Source organism: Myxocyprinus asiaticus, chromosome 9, assembly GCF_019703515.2.
Source record: "Myxocyprinus asiaticus isolate MX2 ecotype Aquarium Trade chromosome 9, UBuf_Myxa_2, whole genome shotgun sequence".
Lineage (NCBI taxonomy): Eukaryota > Metazoa > Chordata > Actinopteri > Cypriniformes > Catostomidae > Myxocyprinus > Myxocyprinus asiaticus.
The window spans coordinates 31387886-31402922 of record NC_059352.1 but is presented as its reverse complement, the minus strand read 5'-3'; the positions used below and the strand labels follow the sequence as shown (position 1 = coordinate 31402922).

At 38.7% G+C, this 15037-nt stretch overlaps 1 protein-coding gene across 3 annotated transcripts in view; it reads right to left on the bottom strand.

Annotated features, from left to right (window-relative positions):
- btbd8 (BTB domain containing 8) overlaps positions 1-15037 on the bottom strand; it is a 53861-nt gene that overhangs the window by 38517 nt on the left and 307 nt on the right. For 2 of the 3 annotated variants that reach the window (XM_051707623.1, XM_051707622.1), the window contains exons 2-5: positions 11624-11782; positions 7012-7191; positions 5603-5736; positions 5209-5326 (exon numbers count right to left, since the gene is read on the bottom strand). In XM_051707623.1, coding sequence (XP_051563583.1) covers positions 5209-5326; positions 5603-5736; positions 7012-7191; positions 11624-11727 — 536 coding nt within the window. In that variant the 5' untranslated portion in view covers positions 11728-11782. Of the gene's footprint in view, positions 1-5208; positions 5327-5602; positions 5737-7011; positions 7192-11623; positions 11783-15037 lie in introns of those variants that run through there. The other variant, XM_051707625.1, reaches the window with a different exon arrangement.

Below are 15037 nucleotides of genomic sequence, written 5' to 3'. Positions count from 1 at the left end.
TACTATGGCTGGGTCTCAAAACCTAGTCTGCTATGCCTACAAAGAGAGTAGGTCTGTGCAAAAACCTAGCGAGCTTCCACCGGTGGCGGTATTTTAAGACATCCAAACTGTAGGTATCTTAATTATGCTGATTATGCATTAATTATGAGATATATCGTTTTGGCCAAATTCTAAGGTATCATCGTATGTATTCTTCCCCGGAAAGACGATCCCAGAATGCACTGTGCTGAATTCAGTGGAAAATTAAATCCAAGATGGCAAACAAAGCGAGATAAATTTTAATTATAAATATACTTATAATGCATTCAATACTGAAAAGTATCCATAAAAAGAATTTAATATGATACAAAAGTGACTATTTTATCCAAAATGGGTGTGTGCTATGTATATTTGTGCTCAGAGTATCATGCCATTGCTTTCGCATCACCTCTATTGAAATCAGTTGCGAGTCGAGTCTCCCATGCGCTGCATATGAGGAGCGCTATATAAATGACGTACGGAGTTTTCGCCTTTGAAGAGTGTTCAAAATCGCTCTCTTATGAGGGTCCGTTTCAGATAGGATACTGCATAGGATAGACGACAGTTGTCTATGTAGGCAGGAGACAGCAAGAAGTTTAAAAGAACTTTTTAAAACACGGCTTGAGAAACCTGCATTCTGTTATGTTCTACTCGATGCAATGCATTTAGCTTTATTGCAAGAATGAGTTCGCACTGACCAGCCCTTTTTATGTACGTTTTTTGTGAACCGATTATGAAGAATATGAATAATGATTAAAGGTGCACTCAGTAACTTTTGTGCTTGTCATTTTAGACTTAGAAACCTAGGGGCTTGGATGCAGCATCATTCAAACGCAATAGGTTTCAGTCACAGATAACATTGCAGAAATTCACTATTACCAGTCAGCCATAATTAATCCATCAGTGAAAGTGACCAATAACAGGGTGGTTACTGAGATTAAGCAAGAAGTATTGGGCTGGTCATGTGATCTCAACAAGGGAGTCCCCATGAGGGGACCCTCTCCATGTAAATTAAAACAGCTTTTATTATGTAACTGATATGACTAGGGATGCACCGATGTATCGGCTGCCGATATTTATTGGCCAATTATTGACCAAATTAAAACCATCAGCATATCAATAATAAGCATGAAAACGCAGATATGAAAAACCAATGGTTTATTTATAATTAACTAGTAACACACTTCGAATTGTGAATTCAAATGCACAATCCAGAAATAATAATAGCCACAATATCTAGAAGTGTTGGCAATCCTTATGAACATGTAATATTTAATTTTGTCTTGTTCTCACGTTAATATTGAAAAAAGCGTCATAAATGGACGTGACAGTTGTGAAAGCGGCACTTACCTATAGGCAACATGATGAAGGAAACCATCAAAAACACTTTGAAAGATTTCAGTATAATATCTATTAATGCTGCATGATTGATTGAATTAAGATTGAAATTGCAATATGGCTTTGTGCGATTACTAAATCCTAAAAGGCTGCATTTTAAACTGCAAAAACAGAAGAGCAAAAATGTTTTAGAAGTACAAAATAACCTTTTATCATAATAATCATCATGTTATCATATTTAGTCATTTTTTGTATCTTTGACATCTTTTTATCTTGTATATGTCTTTCACTGTGGCTCTTTTAAAAATTTTGGCCCGTCATGTGTTCAACAGATCCAGTGTTCAATGGAATTTACTTAGTGTTTGAACAGTGAAAAAGCTTTTGTATCTTTTTTCAAAAAGTTTAAGCATTCCTAAGTAAAAAAGTGATCTGATGACAAAATAAGGTAGTTTTGTGTTATAATCGTATTGGTCAAAACTTTTCATATCGGAGCATCTCTAGATATGACTGGAGTCTTCATCTCAAGTGAGTGGTCAAGATTTTATACATACTGTATGTTACACTTTTTCTTTTTTTTTTGGAGAAACACTTTTTTAATTGCACCTTCAAGGGTGCCAGAAAATACCATTAATTTTGCTTGTTTGTGAGGTACCCTCATAAACATTTTGTTGACATACCTAACATTATATACTATACCTCACACTACAATTCCCATAATCTCTGACATCATGAGAATGATAACATACAAAAATAAAGCATCAATTACACACCTAATTCACATCCTTTGCTCTTCATTTTATTGTACTAATCAAGTGCTAAAAAATGTCCTGTGTTTGTCAGGAAGTAAAAAACATGAAATTATCCCACGTCTACTGTATTCTGACCAAAACCACTGAAACACACATCTCATTGTAATAATGACTTCTGAACTCGTAAGGTGGAACCTCCCAGGAGGATTTGAAGAAAGCATAAGTAACAACTGTGTTCTAAACAGACAACTCATATGCTCCATAATCTTTATCCTGCTCTCTTAAGTCCCACATCTTTTCCCTCCCAATCCTCCTTTATCTCTCTCCACCAACACCCCCATTATCTGTCACAAACACCCACTATAAATAGACATCTATTTTTACAGTGTCCCTCCTGGTCTGCTTTCAGAACAAACTGTGGCTCTAAGGGTGATGACTGGGGTAGGATAAGAATAACGCTTAAAAATAACCCTCTAATATATTCTGGATTCCACAGCATTTGAGCAGTTTAACATGTGCTTGTTTATTGTGAATTACACCTGATTAGCCCTATAGCAATTAATTCTGTGTGTGCATGTCTGTAAGATAAACATGTGTGTGAGAGACAGCGAGAGAAGGAGACAGACAAAGAGACATTGTCCTCTTTCCTGGGAGAGATATAGACAGATGAGGGAGGGTTGATGAAAGTGAATGGGAGGAGACAGGGATTAGCCGTGCTGTGTATCCTGCAGCGAGACTGACATAGCTGCAGCAGACACTTCAAGCCTGACATACTGATCAGGACTGCAGACGGCGTTCTCCATTCATAGAGCGCAAACCGCAAAGACAATACTCCCGGCTGATGGTGAAGGAGAGCCTGTTGCTATAGTAACAGGTCATGGCAACTGCTCTAACCTCTGCAGCACCAAATAAAAGTCCTAACAAGACATTTAATGGCAGAGCACTCTACAATAGTGCTGTAATTCATCTAAAGAATCCATGTTGTATCCATGTCTCATGCTGAGATTATCAGAAGCATCACAGATTAGTGTGTTGTAAATAAAAATCAAGAGGTTTATATATATATATATACACACACACACATATACACACACACTGCCATTCAAAAGTTTGGGGTCACTTGCCTGAAATGTTTCATGATCTTAAAAACCTTTTGATCTGAAGGCATATGTCTAAATGTTTGAAATTAGTTTTGTAGACAAAAATACAATTGTGCCACCATATTAATTTATTTAATTACAAAACTAAACTAAAAGTTTTTGAAATTGATGACTTGGACCAAATAATAAAGAAAAGCAGCCAATAAGTGCCCAACATAGATGGGAACTCCTTCAGTACTGTTTAAAAAGCATCCCAGGGTGATACCTCAAGAAGTTGGTTGAGAAAATGTCAAGAGTACATGTCTGCAAATTCTAGGCAAAGGGTGAGTACTTTGAAGACGCTAAAATATAACACAGTTTTGATTTATTTTGGATTTTTTTAGTCACAACATAATTCCCATATTTCCATTTCTATTATTCCATAGTTATGATGACTTTACTATTATTCAAAAATGTGAAAAAAATAAATAAAGAATGAATAAGTGACCCTAAACTTTTGAATGGTAGTGTATATATATATATTACATATTTAATAAGTTTAGCTCCAGTCAGTAATACTATTTTCTTCTATCAGCTTCACCGTTGCTGCTAAATGTAGCTGTAAATTGTTACTCCGCCACCTCCTGGGCATTTATGATTCAGCAACATCAACTGGATCCAAGACCAAAAAGCATTGATTGAAAACAAAAACTCCTCTTCTTCATAGTTGTAGCTAGTTTCCATTGTATTACAGTTCTCATGCAGTTAATTTTTCTTTTTTTTCCCTGCAAACTCACATTGTTAAATCAGTTGACGTGTAAGGGGCCGTTTACCCCAAACACGCTTGTGCATCCATCTGCGCAGTTTTTTTATTGTTTTGCTCTGTATACACGCACTAGGCTGCCATCTTTGACCGTTGCGCCGTGTGTCATTGTCAACAGTGTCTCGCGCAGGAACGCCGCGTTTAAGACGGAGTGTCAACTTTTAAAAACACGTCCCGAGACACCTGCATTCTGTTCTTTTCATTGTACCACATGTAGCTTTTTTAACACATGAATGCATTCAATTTAAATGGTGCCTTATTCTTTCGACGTTTAAAGGTGAAGAGTGTAATTTTTACTATGTTAAAATACTTCCAGGTGTTAAATTGTGGCGCTATCAAAACATTGCTCTGTTTGAGCATCTCGACCAGCCTAATACAGCAACACTGGATCAACCAATGGACCAAGTTTGGGGAGGGACTATATATCAGTTTTGTTGAGCAATACAAAACAGGGCAGCATACAGGAAAACGGTTTAAAAACATCTTTGAAGAGGCACAGTCGTGTGGTGAATTCTCACACAAAAAGCTTCTGTCCTACAGCACAGATCTTGTGAAATTGAGAGAGAATGCGGTGGTAGTACAGATCACTTATTAAATGATAAACTTGGAATCAGTGATACTACATCTAATGCATAAAGACTTATATAAGAGTTAAAGGGATAGTTTCGAAGGGAAAATTCTCTCATCATTTCTCACCCTCAAGCCATCCCAGATGTATATGGCTTACTTTCTTCTGTTGAACACAAACAAAGATTTTTAGAAGAACATTTCAGCTCTGTAGGTCCTCACAATGCAAGTGAATGGTGACCAGAACTTTGAAGCTTAAAAAAAAAAATCACTTAAAAGGCAGCATAAAAGTAATACAAGACTCCAGTGGTTAAATCCATGTCTTCTGAAGCGATATGATAGCAATGGGTGAGAAACAGATCAATATTTAAGTCCTTTTGTAACATAAATCTCCACTTTCACTTTCTTAAAACTTTCACTTGCATTGAGAGGACCTACAGAGCAAAAATATTCATCTAAAAATCTTTGTGTTCAACAGAAGAAAGTCATACATTTCTTGGATGGCATTAGGGTGAGTAAATATTGATAGAATTTTCATTTTTGGGTGAACTATCCATTTACGAATAATGAAATACAAGCACCTGAGTAAGTTCAATGAAGAGAAGCAGAAAGCAAGAGCTGGTCATGATTTTACCTGTGTGCTGAAAAGACTCTATCTGCCACCTGGATGCTGATGTCAGACATATCACCCCTCTGAAAAAGAGTCAAAAGATCTGCCCCAAGCCCTGTGGCTGGCTCTAAATGCTCTGAACCTGACAAACAGAGAAATGAAGCAGATCGAATATGTTTATAAGATCGCAGTGTGTGTTTGTGGTTATACTATTCGTAAACAGAGTAGCACTAATGCAGTTCCAGTGGGCAGAATTGATCAGTAAAAGTCAGTGCAAGTTCAGCTCTTAATAAGTGGAAGAAACGAGACTCGTAAAGTGATTAGAGCTGAGGAGGATTAAAGTGAAAGTGTTCTGAGGTCAGGGGTGTTTTGTGGCAGGTGTTTTAAATGATATCTGGAAATGTTGTTTGTTCCTCACCTCGGTCAGAGCTGACCTTAGATTTGATATATTGGCTGTCTTCAGAGGTACCATTCACTACCGGTGGGTGGCCATTGTGTGTATTTAAGGTGCTATTCTCCTTCCCCAGGCACTTGTCTTCAGTGTACACTTTCCTGTGGTACCAGGAGTACATGTAACATTTTATCAAGCACACATAAATAGCTTAGATTTTCACACAACTCACCCAAAAAAGATATTTTCCATACAATAACAATTCATATTGACCACATCTGTTTAGCTCGAAAAATGATAGTGTAACAAAGTAGTCCATATTACTTGTATGCTACATTTAAAGACTTCTGAAGTCATACTTTTGCTTTGTGTGAGGTACAGACTAAAAAATTTTATTCACTGATAATCTTCTGCACTTGAGGGGAATATTAACAGTGAATATTTAATTCCTTAGCAATTGTATGTCAAAAAGCAATTGCATGGCTTTAAAAGACTTTGAATATAGCACACAAGTTGTGCTTTTTTTGTCCTTTTTGGAGCTTTTCGGCTCCAATTAACCGAAAACTCAAAAAACTCAAGAACATGAGTGGCTTATTGATATTATAAAATGAAAGCAACAGCACTATGATAAAGACACCAATGTTCAATAAAGGGATCATTTTATTATTGACAGGCTAAGAACTGGAATAAACAACCATTAACCATATCCTAACCGTAGGCTGTTTTCAACATTAGTTTTTAGAAACTGAGGCCACATCCACACTAATACTTTTTCTCTGTTTGGGCCTTCCGGCCACACTGAGACTGCATTTTTGACAGCGCAAACTGAGCTTTTCGAAAGCGCTCTGCCAAGTGGATATACTTGAAAATGCCATCTTTGTGTTGTAGTGTGGACAGGGGAAACAGAGATATCTGAAAACTACATTGTACTTGTTGTCATGTAGCACAGTCATGTGATTCATTCAACCCAAAACAATCAAGATGGCACCCATGTTGAGCGGCGTTGTTGTGCCTGCTATTCACTTTGATAGCGTTGTTAAAGATAAATGTTACTTTGTACAACCTTCACATTGCATTCCTTCAAAGGCGACGGGAAGTTTACTTGGAATGCTGCCCGGCAACGGAACACGAGGACAATAGCGTTTCAGACCGTACATGGAACGGAAATGTTTGGCATGCTCAGTAAGGGGAATTAAGTGTTTTCATATGTTTCAAAGTGTACGAGAAACTTTTGGAAAACGCTTAAAGAAGCGTGGACAGAGAGCATTTTTAAAACGAAACGGCATTTTCAAATGTATCTGGATTAATGGGAACGTAGCCTGAATTGAATGAGGATAGACCATTTGTGAACTTTGGTTAGCAAAAAAAAAAAAACTTATTGTGAAGAACGTCAGAGTTATAAATAAGGAGAAATACAGGAGAATGCAGGGACATACTGCATAAACTCTTTGAGTGCTGCAGGTTCAATCCCCTGCAGTTGGATGACAGGTGTAGTTGGCCCGGTTCCCTGCAGGAGGTGAGGAGCTCGGGCCAGCAGCACTGCTCTGTGGGCCTTAAGCCGAACAGCAGAACCCACACACAGGGTGACGTCAGTCTCCTGCTCCTCATGCAGCAGCCTGTCAGAGCGAGAGATCTCCATAAAAACAAAAATCACATCAAACCAAACTAATGCAGAAGCTCTTTAACTCATTGTCTCCTTTGATACCACACTAAAGGATTTATTTATTTGCTCACCTTCATGTCGTTCTAAACCCATATTACTTTGTTGGTCATAGGATGGACTACACTCTTAAAATGGAATACATAGACAATAAATGATTGCCAACTAAAGCCTTCATCAGCCAAATAAAAAGGACACTGCAACTACAGTACGTTCACTTCCACAGTCAATTCGTGGTGGACATTCAAAGACACTTAATTATTAATTTAAACATTGCCAAACAATATCTACTCAGTTTCCTCACATAAAACAAAACTCATATTACACAAAAATAACTAATATTGGTATTATATTCATGCTGTATAGCTAGAGGGGAACTGGCTTCCCCAGCTGAGCCTGGCTTCTCCCAAGGTTATTTTCTCCTTAAACTAAAATCTTGAGTTTTGTGTTCCTTGCCACAGTCGCCTTTGGCTTGCTCACTAGGGGCCTTAAGACAATTTTTAAGGCATGATTTTCAATTGCGTTATTTATTTAAACCACACAAAGAGGACTTCAAGACATTACAGCATCGTTTTCTGTTACACCATAATTTTCAGTAAAGCTGCTTTGAAATACTGTCTTGTGAAAAGCTCTACACAAATTAAAATGACTTGACTTGTTTAAGGGGGCCTGGGTAGCTCAGCGAGTATTGACACTGACTACCACCCCTGGAGTCGCGAGTTCATATCTAGAGTGTGCTGAGTTACTCCAGCCAGGTCTCCTAAGCAACCAAATTGGCCCGGTTGCTAGGGAGGGTAGAGTCACATGCGGTAACCTTCTCGTGGTCGCAATTAGTGGTTCTCACTCTCAGTGGGGTGCGTGGTAAGTTGTGCGTGGATCGTGGAGAGTAGCATGAGCCTCCACATGCGGAGTCTCCGCGGTGTCATGCACAACGAGCCACGTGATAAGATGTATGGATTGAATGTCTCAGAAGCAGAGGCAACTGAGACTTGTCCTCCGCCACCCGGATTGAGGTGAGTAACCGCACCACCACTAGGACCCACTAAGTAGTGGGAATTGGGCATTCCAAATTGGGAGAAAAGGGAATCAAAAATAAAAATACAAAATACAATGTAAAACTGACTCGACTTGTTTATTCACTGGAACCCAAAAGCGATCCTCGATTTAGATACAATGGCAGTTGATAGTGACTCACTTCAAAAAAAAGAAAAAAAAGTGCATAAAAGTAGACCATCTGATTGAATCTTACGAAGGCATACGACAGGTTTCGGTGAGAAACTAAACAATTTTACAGTGACAACTTCCAACATAGCTCTCCTGTGCACATTCATTAGTGCACTACAGAAGCTTGTTCACAATGGCTTGCACTTTGCAAGTCCTTGCGAGGACAACGCATGTCCTCAAAAAGTCCACAAATTAGGGTTGTTCTAGCATAAACAAAGCCATTGTGAACAAGCTTCTCTCATGCACTCATGAATAAGCAAAGGACAGCAATGGCGGAAATCAAGATTTTCACTGTAAAATAACTTTTTTTTTCACTGAGAAACGACCCAAAATGTATGATATGCCTTCAGAATGTTTGGTTTATGGAGTTGAATGGACTACTTTTATGACACATTTGTATCCTTTTTTAGGCTTTGAAGTGAGTAACTATCAGCTGTCATTGCATGAGTTGTTTTTTTATCATAAATATCTCCTTTAGTGTTGAAGAAAGAACATCATGTGGGTTTGGAACAACATGAAAGTGAGTAAATGATAACTGAATTGTCATTTTTGGGGAGTAAGGGGAGGTGCTATAGGTTAAAAGGCTAAAAATGTTTCCATTCCTTTAATAAAATGGAAACTTTGCCTACTAAAATATAGCACAGTAAAGGTAACCTAACATAAGAGGGTGAGACAGAAAAAGACGAGAGAAGGAAAAAGGGTGAAAAACTATGGCAACAAACTATTCCAACAAAGACTAAGAGATGGTAGTGGTAATATTCTGACCTGCTGCACAATAAACAACAGCAACACTCATTGTCTTCACATAACACTAAATCTATAAAGTAGGTCTTTTACTGATAGAGCATCTTCACATCCACATCAACATCATCATCTGCATCATTTTTGGCATCTTCTGCTGCATTGCGACGAATCTGGGTGACCCAGAATCCCACACTGCCCCAGGCTTTTGTTCTGGGTGCTGGTGTGTCTGTAGTCCACTCTCTCTCCTCCAGTGTAAGCACAGAGAGATGAAGAATGGGAGAGGAGGGAGTTGCATTTCCACCATAACGTTTTCACACCTAGTTTGTTTGAGCACTCAAAGCACTCTCACAGCAGTATAACGTGTGTATATGTGAACAACCCAAGTGGTCTCATACCCCCCTAAAAGGACCCAAAGGCTAACCATACTCAGACCACATCAGGAGGTCTGAGTACGGTTCGTTTGTGGGTCCTTTTGTGGTTCGATTGATTTGTGCAATGTGAAAGCGAAGAGGTACCAGTCCGCTTTGTATTTTATGACATAAGTACCTTGTGGCTCGCCATACATAGCTGCAATACATACTTCATATTCCAGTCACAATTTGCTGTCCACATATGGACATTTTAAGCGAATATAGATATACCATGGTTACCATGATGTGTTCTGGGGCAGTGGTGGCTTGGTGGTTAAGGCTCTGGGTTACTGACTAGATGGTCAGGGGTTCAAGCCCCAACACTGCCACGATGCCACTGTTGGGCCCTTGAGCAAGGCCCTTGACCCTATCTGCTCCAGGGGCGCCGTATCATGGCTGACCCTGCACTCTGACCCCAGCTTGGCTGGGATATGCGAAAACAGGGGGCAGTGGTGGCTCAGCGGTTAAGGCTCTGGGTTACTGATCAGAAAGTCGGGGTTCAAGCCCCAGCACTGCCAAGATGCCACTGTTGGGCCCTTGAGCAAGGCCCTTGACCCTATCTGCTCCAGGGGCGCTGTATCTTGGCTGACCCTGCACTCTGACCCCAGCTTAGCTGGGATATGTGAAAAAAAAGAATTTCACTGTATATGTGCAAATGTATATGTGTGATAAATAAATACAATTAAAATTAAATTAATTTTGTATCTCATATTCTGTTCTTGTTGTATTATTTGAGCACCTAAAATGAACGGACCGGCCGCATTCAGAGCAGAGCAGCACGATAAGTTGAACCGCTTTAAAGTGCTCTAAAGGGCGTACCGTCTACGGAGGTTCATGCCAAACTCCCACGAAAATACAAGCGAGGATTTTTATAGCTTCACTTTAATTTTATTTGCGCAGTGGCAAATGTTCTTGGCTCATACACACAATGTAAATGACACGCAGGAGGAGACACCTGCTTGCTCTATTACTCTCGAGATGATAGATAAAGAAACATATTTTCAAATGCACATAGAATTTCAAATGTTTCCTTCATGCGAAATAAGGGCTTGTAGGTTTTATCGGAGAGCCTAACATAACGTGAGAGAGTGAAGAATTTAGGACAGAAATACAGTATACATTATCACTACTGCATAATGTAATATAATTGCTGGTGTTGTCTGGGTTTCATAAATGATATAACATATAAAATATTACTTTTTATGTAATCCCTGTGCAATAGTTTTTAATGAAAAATTCAATATTCTTTAAAGCCTTAAAAGTAATAATATAGCCCCATTTTATTATATGATTTCAAGTTAAACATCAATAAATTACTACTTAAGGTGTAGCCTTATCTGTAATAAGCAAATTTGTATGACAATTGCTTATCATAATAATCGCAATTATTTATGAAAAATTATTGTCAGCCAAATTTCATAATCATGACAGCCCTAGCTGCAATGGGGTCTGAGTTCTTATGGAGCTGTGGTGTGAGCAACAAGGGGTCTGAGACCAAATTAATGTGAAGAGGATCAAAAAAGAAACTGGGTCCTCTTTTAAGTCCACTTACATTATGAACACCAAAAGCACTGAGGTCATTTGTGGCTTGTTCCCTTTCTGGTTCACTTGAATCGAACTAAGTTTGGTTCACTTAAAATGTACTATATGTGAAACCACCCTAAAACTGCTTTGTGCACCAACTACTGCTCTAAGTATGATTACACCAGCATGGCTCTCTAGAGCAGGTACAAAAATCCGTGCCATAAGCACACAGCACATTTCAGGTTGGAATGAAGGGCAGGTTGGCCTATTTGTTCACATTAAGGAAATTGTCAGAGAGTTTGCATATCAAATAACCAAAGGGAGCAGCATGAGCAGTGCAACCATTAAAACAGGTCAGAGTGATTGGAGTACACTGGTTGCCAAGATTGCATCAAAAAACAACACTGATACTCCAGGCTCTGGTGAATTCAGACAAGTTTAAAAAAGGAATAACAAAAAGTCTTTCACGTTTAAGGTGATAATTACCTGTTCAGATCTCCTGACAGTGCATTTGCCAATCGCTTCTTCAGCTGATTTCTGAATTTGCGCTCTTTGGCTTGGAACTCCCTGGCAGCCTCAGTGGACGACATGTTATTGCCAAACTGCTGAGCACAAACGTGAGCGCATTTCTGTGACAATAAATATCTGATGAGAGAAACAGCAAACACAGTGCAGTTAATCACAGTCTTCAAAGCAGATCTTTACTGTCTTCATACTATTACAATCAATGATGACAATAATTGACTAATTCATAATTTAGCTTATGCTTTTATCTTAAAGGTGCAGTATGTAAGATTCAGAAACCCTTGTTATTAATGACACCTTTGGCTGTTAAGTGAACTGCAGCCAGCTACCTGTTGCTCATGCTCGCGCACACACTCCATAGGGATGCGAGCGAGCCAGCACCGACCAAAACAATGATGACATAATGTACAAAGAGACAACGTGATTCACCGGCATCATGCTGACAGATGAGGTAGCATAATTAAAATGACACAGTTATGATTGTTTTACTACAAACTTTGAGACTGTATATTATATTTGACTCTCCAGTGCTGGAACAGGGCTAAAACAAAGTGTGGATATAGGTCTGGCTATGCGAGACTTTAGTTTGAAGTAATCACTTTTCATTGCATGATACATTGACAGGCTATCGTATAAATGCAATGTCGGCGTTAGCTAGCTAGCCAGCTTTATCAATAGCTGTTAGCTAAATCTGGTGGATGATGACAGTAGCCGTTTATAAAATAGACTGTACATTATAAATATGTTGACACAATTCAGTATTGATGTGATTCTATCACAACTGTCATTTTGATATATATAAATAAATCAAAACTGTGTTATATTTTAGCATCTTCAAAGTAGTCACCCTTTGCCTAGAATTTGCAGACATGTACTCTTGACATTTTCTCAACCAACTTCTTGAGGTATCACACTGGGATGCTTTTTAAACAGTATTGAAGGAGTTCCCTTCTATGTTGGGCACTTATTGGCTGCTTTTCTTTATTATTTGGTATTATTTTTTTTTATATTAAATTTTAGTTTTGTAATTAAATATATGAATATGTTGGCACAATTATATTTTTGTCTACAAAACTAATTTCAAACATTTATGCATACGCCTTCAGATTAAAAGATTTTTAAGATCATGAGAAACATTTCAGTCAAGTGTTTCAAAACTTTTGACCGGTAGTGTATACACACACACACTCACTGAGCACTTTATTAGGTACACCTGTACACCTACTTATTCATGCGATTGTCTAATACGCCAATCATGTGGTAGCAGTAAAATGCATAAAATCAAGCATATACAGGTCAGGAGCTTCAGTTAATGTTCACATGAACCATCAGAATGGGGAAAAAAATGTGATCTCAGTGATTTTGACTGTGGCAGGATTTTGGTGCCAGATGGGCTGATTTGAGTATTTCTGTAACTGCTGATCTTCTGGGATTTAACACACAACAGTATCTAGAGTTTACTCAGAATTGTGCCAAAAACAAAAAACATCCAGTGAGCGGCAGTTCTGCAGATGGAAACGCCTTGATGATAGAGGTCAACGGAGAATGGCCAGACTGGTTCGAGCTGACAGAAAGGCTATGGTAACTCAGAAAACCACTCTGTACAATTGCAGTGAGCAGAATAGCATCTCAGAATGCACAACATGTTGAACATTGAGGCAGATGGGCTACAACAGCAGAAGACTACGTCGGGTTCCACTTCTGTCAGCCAAGAACATTAAGCTGAGGCTGCAGTGGGCACCAAAACTGGATAGTAGAAGACTGGAAAAATGTAGCCTGGTCTGATGAATCTTGATTTCTGCTGAGGCACACAGATGGGTCAAAATTTGGCGGCAACAGCACGAATCCATGGACCCAACCTGCCTTGTGTCAACGGTCCAGGCTGGAGGCGGTGGTGTAATGTCCTGGGGTATGTTTTCTTGGCAAACTTTGGGCTTGTTAATACCAGTCAATCATTGCTTGAAATCAACAGCCTATCTGAGTACTGTTACTGACCATGTGCATCCATCCCTTCATGGCCACAATTTACCCATCTTCTAATGGCTACTTCCAGCATGATAATGTACCATGTCACAAAGAAAGTCATCTCAAACTGGTTTCATGAACATGACAATGAGTGCACTGTTCTTCATTGGCCTTCCCAGTCACCGGATCTGAATCCAATAGAACACCTTTGAGAAGTGGTAGAATGGGAGATTCGCAACATGAACGTGCAGTTGACAAATTTGCCGAAAACGCGTGATGCAATCATGTCAACGTGGACCAGAATCTCAAAGGAATGTTTCCAACATATATACAGTTGCAATCAAAATTGCAACAGTATATATGTAATAGTAATTTTTCACGTTATTAATGTCCTGACAATACATTGTGATCAGTTGAATGCCACTTTGGTGAATAAAAGTACCAATTTCTTAACATAAGATCAAAATCTGTACATTATTCCAAACTTTTGGCAGCCTGTGTGTGTGTGTGTGTGTACAAATATTTTAGAAGGGTTTGGAAGGTTGCACCACTCTTACAACCCTTTAAAAAGAAACATTCAACCCCCAATCCCGTTTTTTTTTTTTTTTTTTGGTGCTGCCAATAGCAATACAGGCTTTCAATAACTGCTACTGATATTTGGAATGTAGGGTGGCTGATGGCTCTTTAATGCCAATATAAATATTTTTCAAACAATATTTAGAATTCACAGAAAAAAATATTTGAAAATGTGTATTATTCACTGACAAGGCTTTTGGATCTGACACACTTCAGATAATCTGCCAAAATCGCTAAATATCAGACGATATACAGTATAAGGTCATTCAGTGAAGTACCCTCAGGAGTAACCTGAGGTTAAGTGCCTTGATCAGGGCACAGCGATGTTTGAGAACCCATAACCTATGATTTAATCACCCACATCTTTGACAACTAGAACAAGTCCACAAAGTCAAACATGGGGCCAGCATCTGTGTGTGTGAAACACCCAGTCTCAGGCATTATTATTAAAGTATGGACTCACAAACGGTGTCTCATTTGGCTTCTAATGGCAAATGAAAGTGGTGCCGATATTATAAAGCTTGGACTTACAAATCGAATCTCTATATTTACTGTTTAATTGAAAAGCACTGATCTCACTGCTAGCAAGATTAGCATTCACACCTTTTGAGTTATTATGGCTATCAAAGCCATTAAAATAAACCTGCTTTAATAAACAAGCCATTAAATTACAACATAAGACATAAAATCACTCCAGTCAACACACTTTGAGTGTAAATAATGGTTAAATAAAGGGTATGAGGGTGTATTCAATGCTCCAGACTGCTAGCCATTAGCCTCTAGACTGCCATTAAACAACAAAACAAAGGAATAAACTTCGGTCTGGATAGTGAG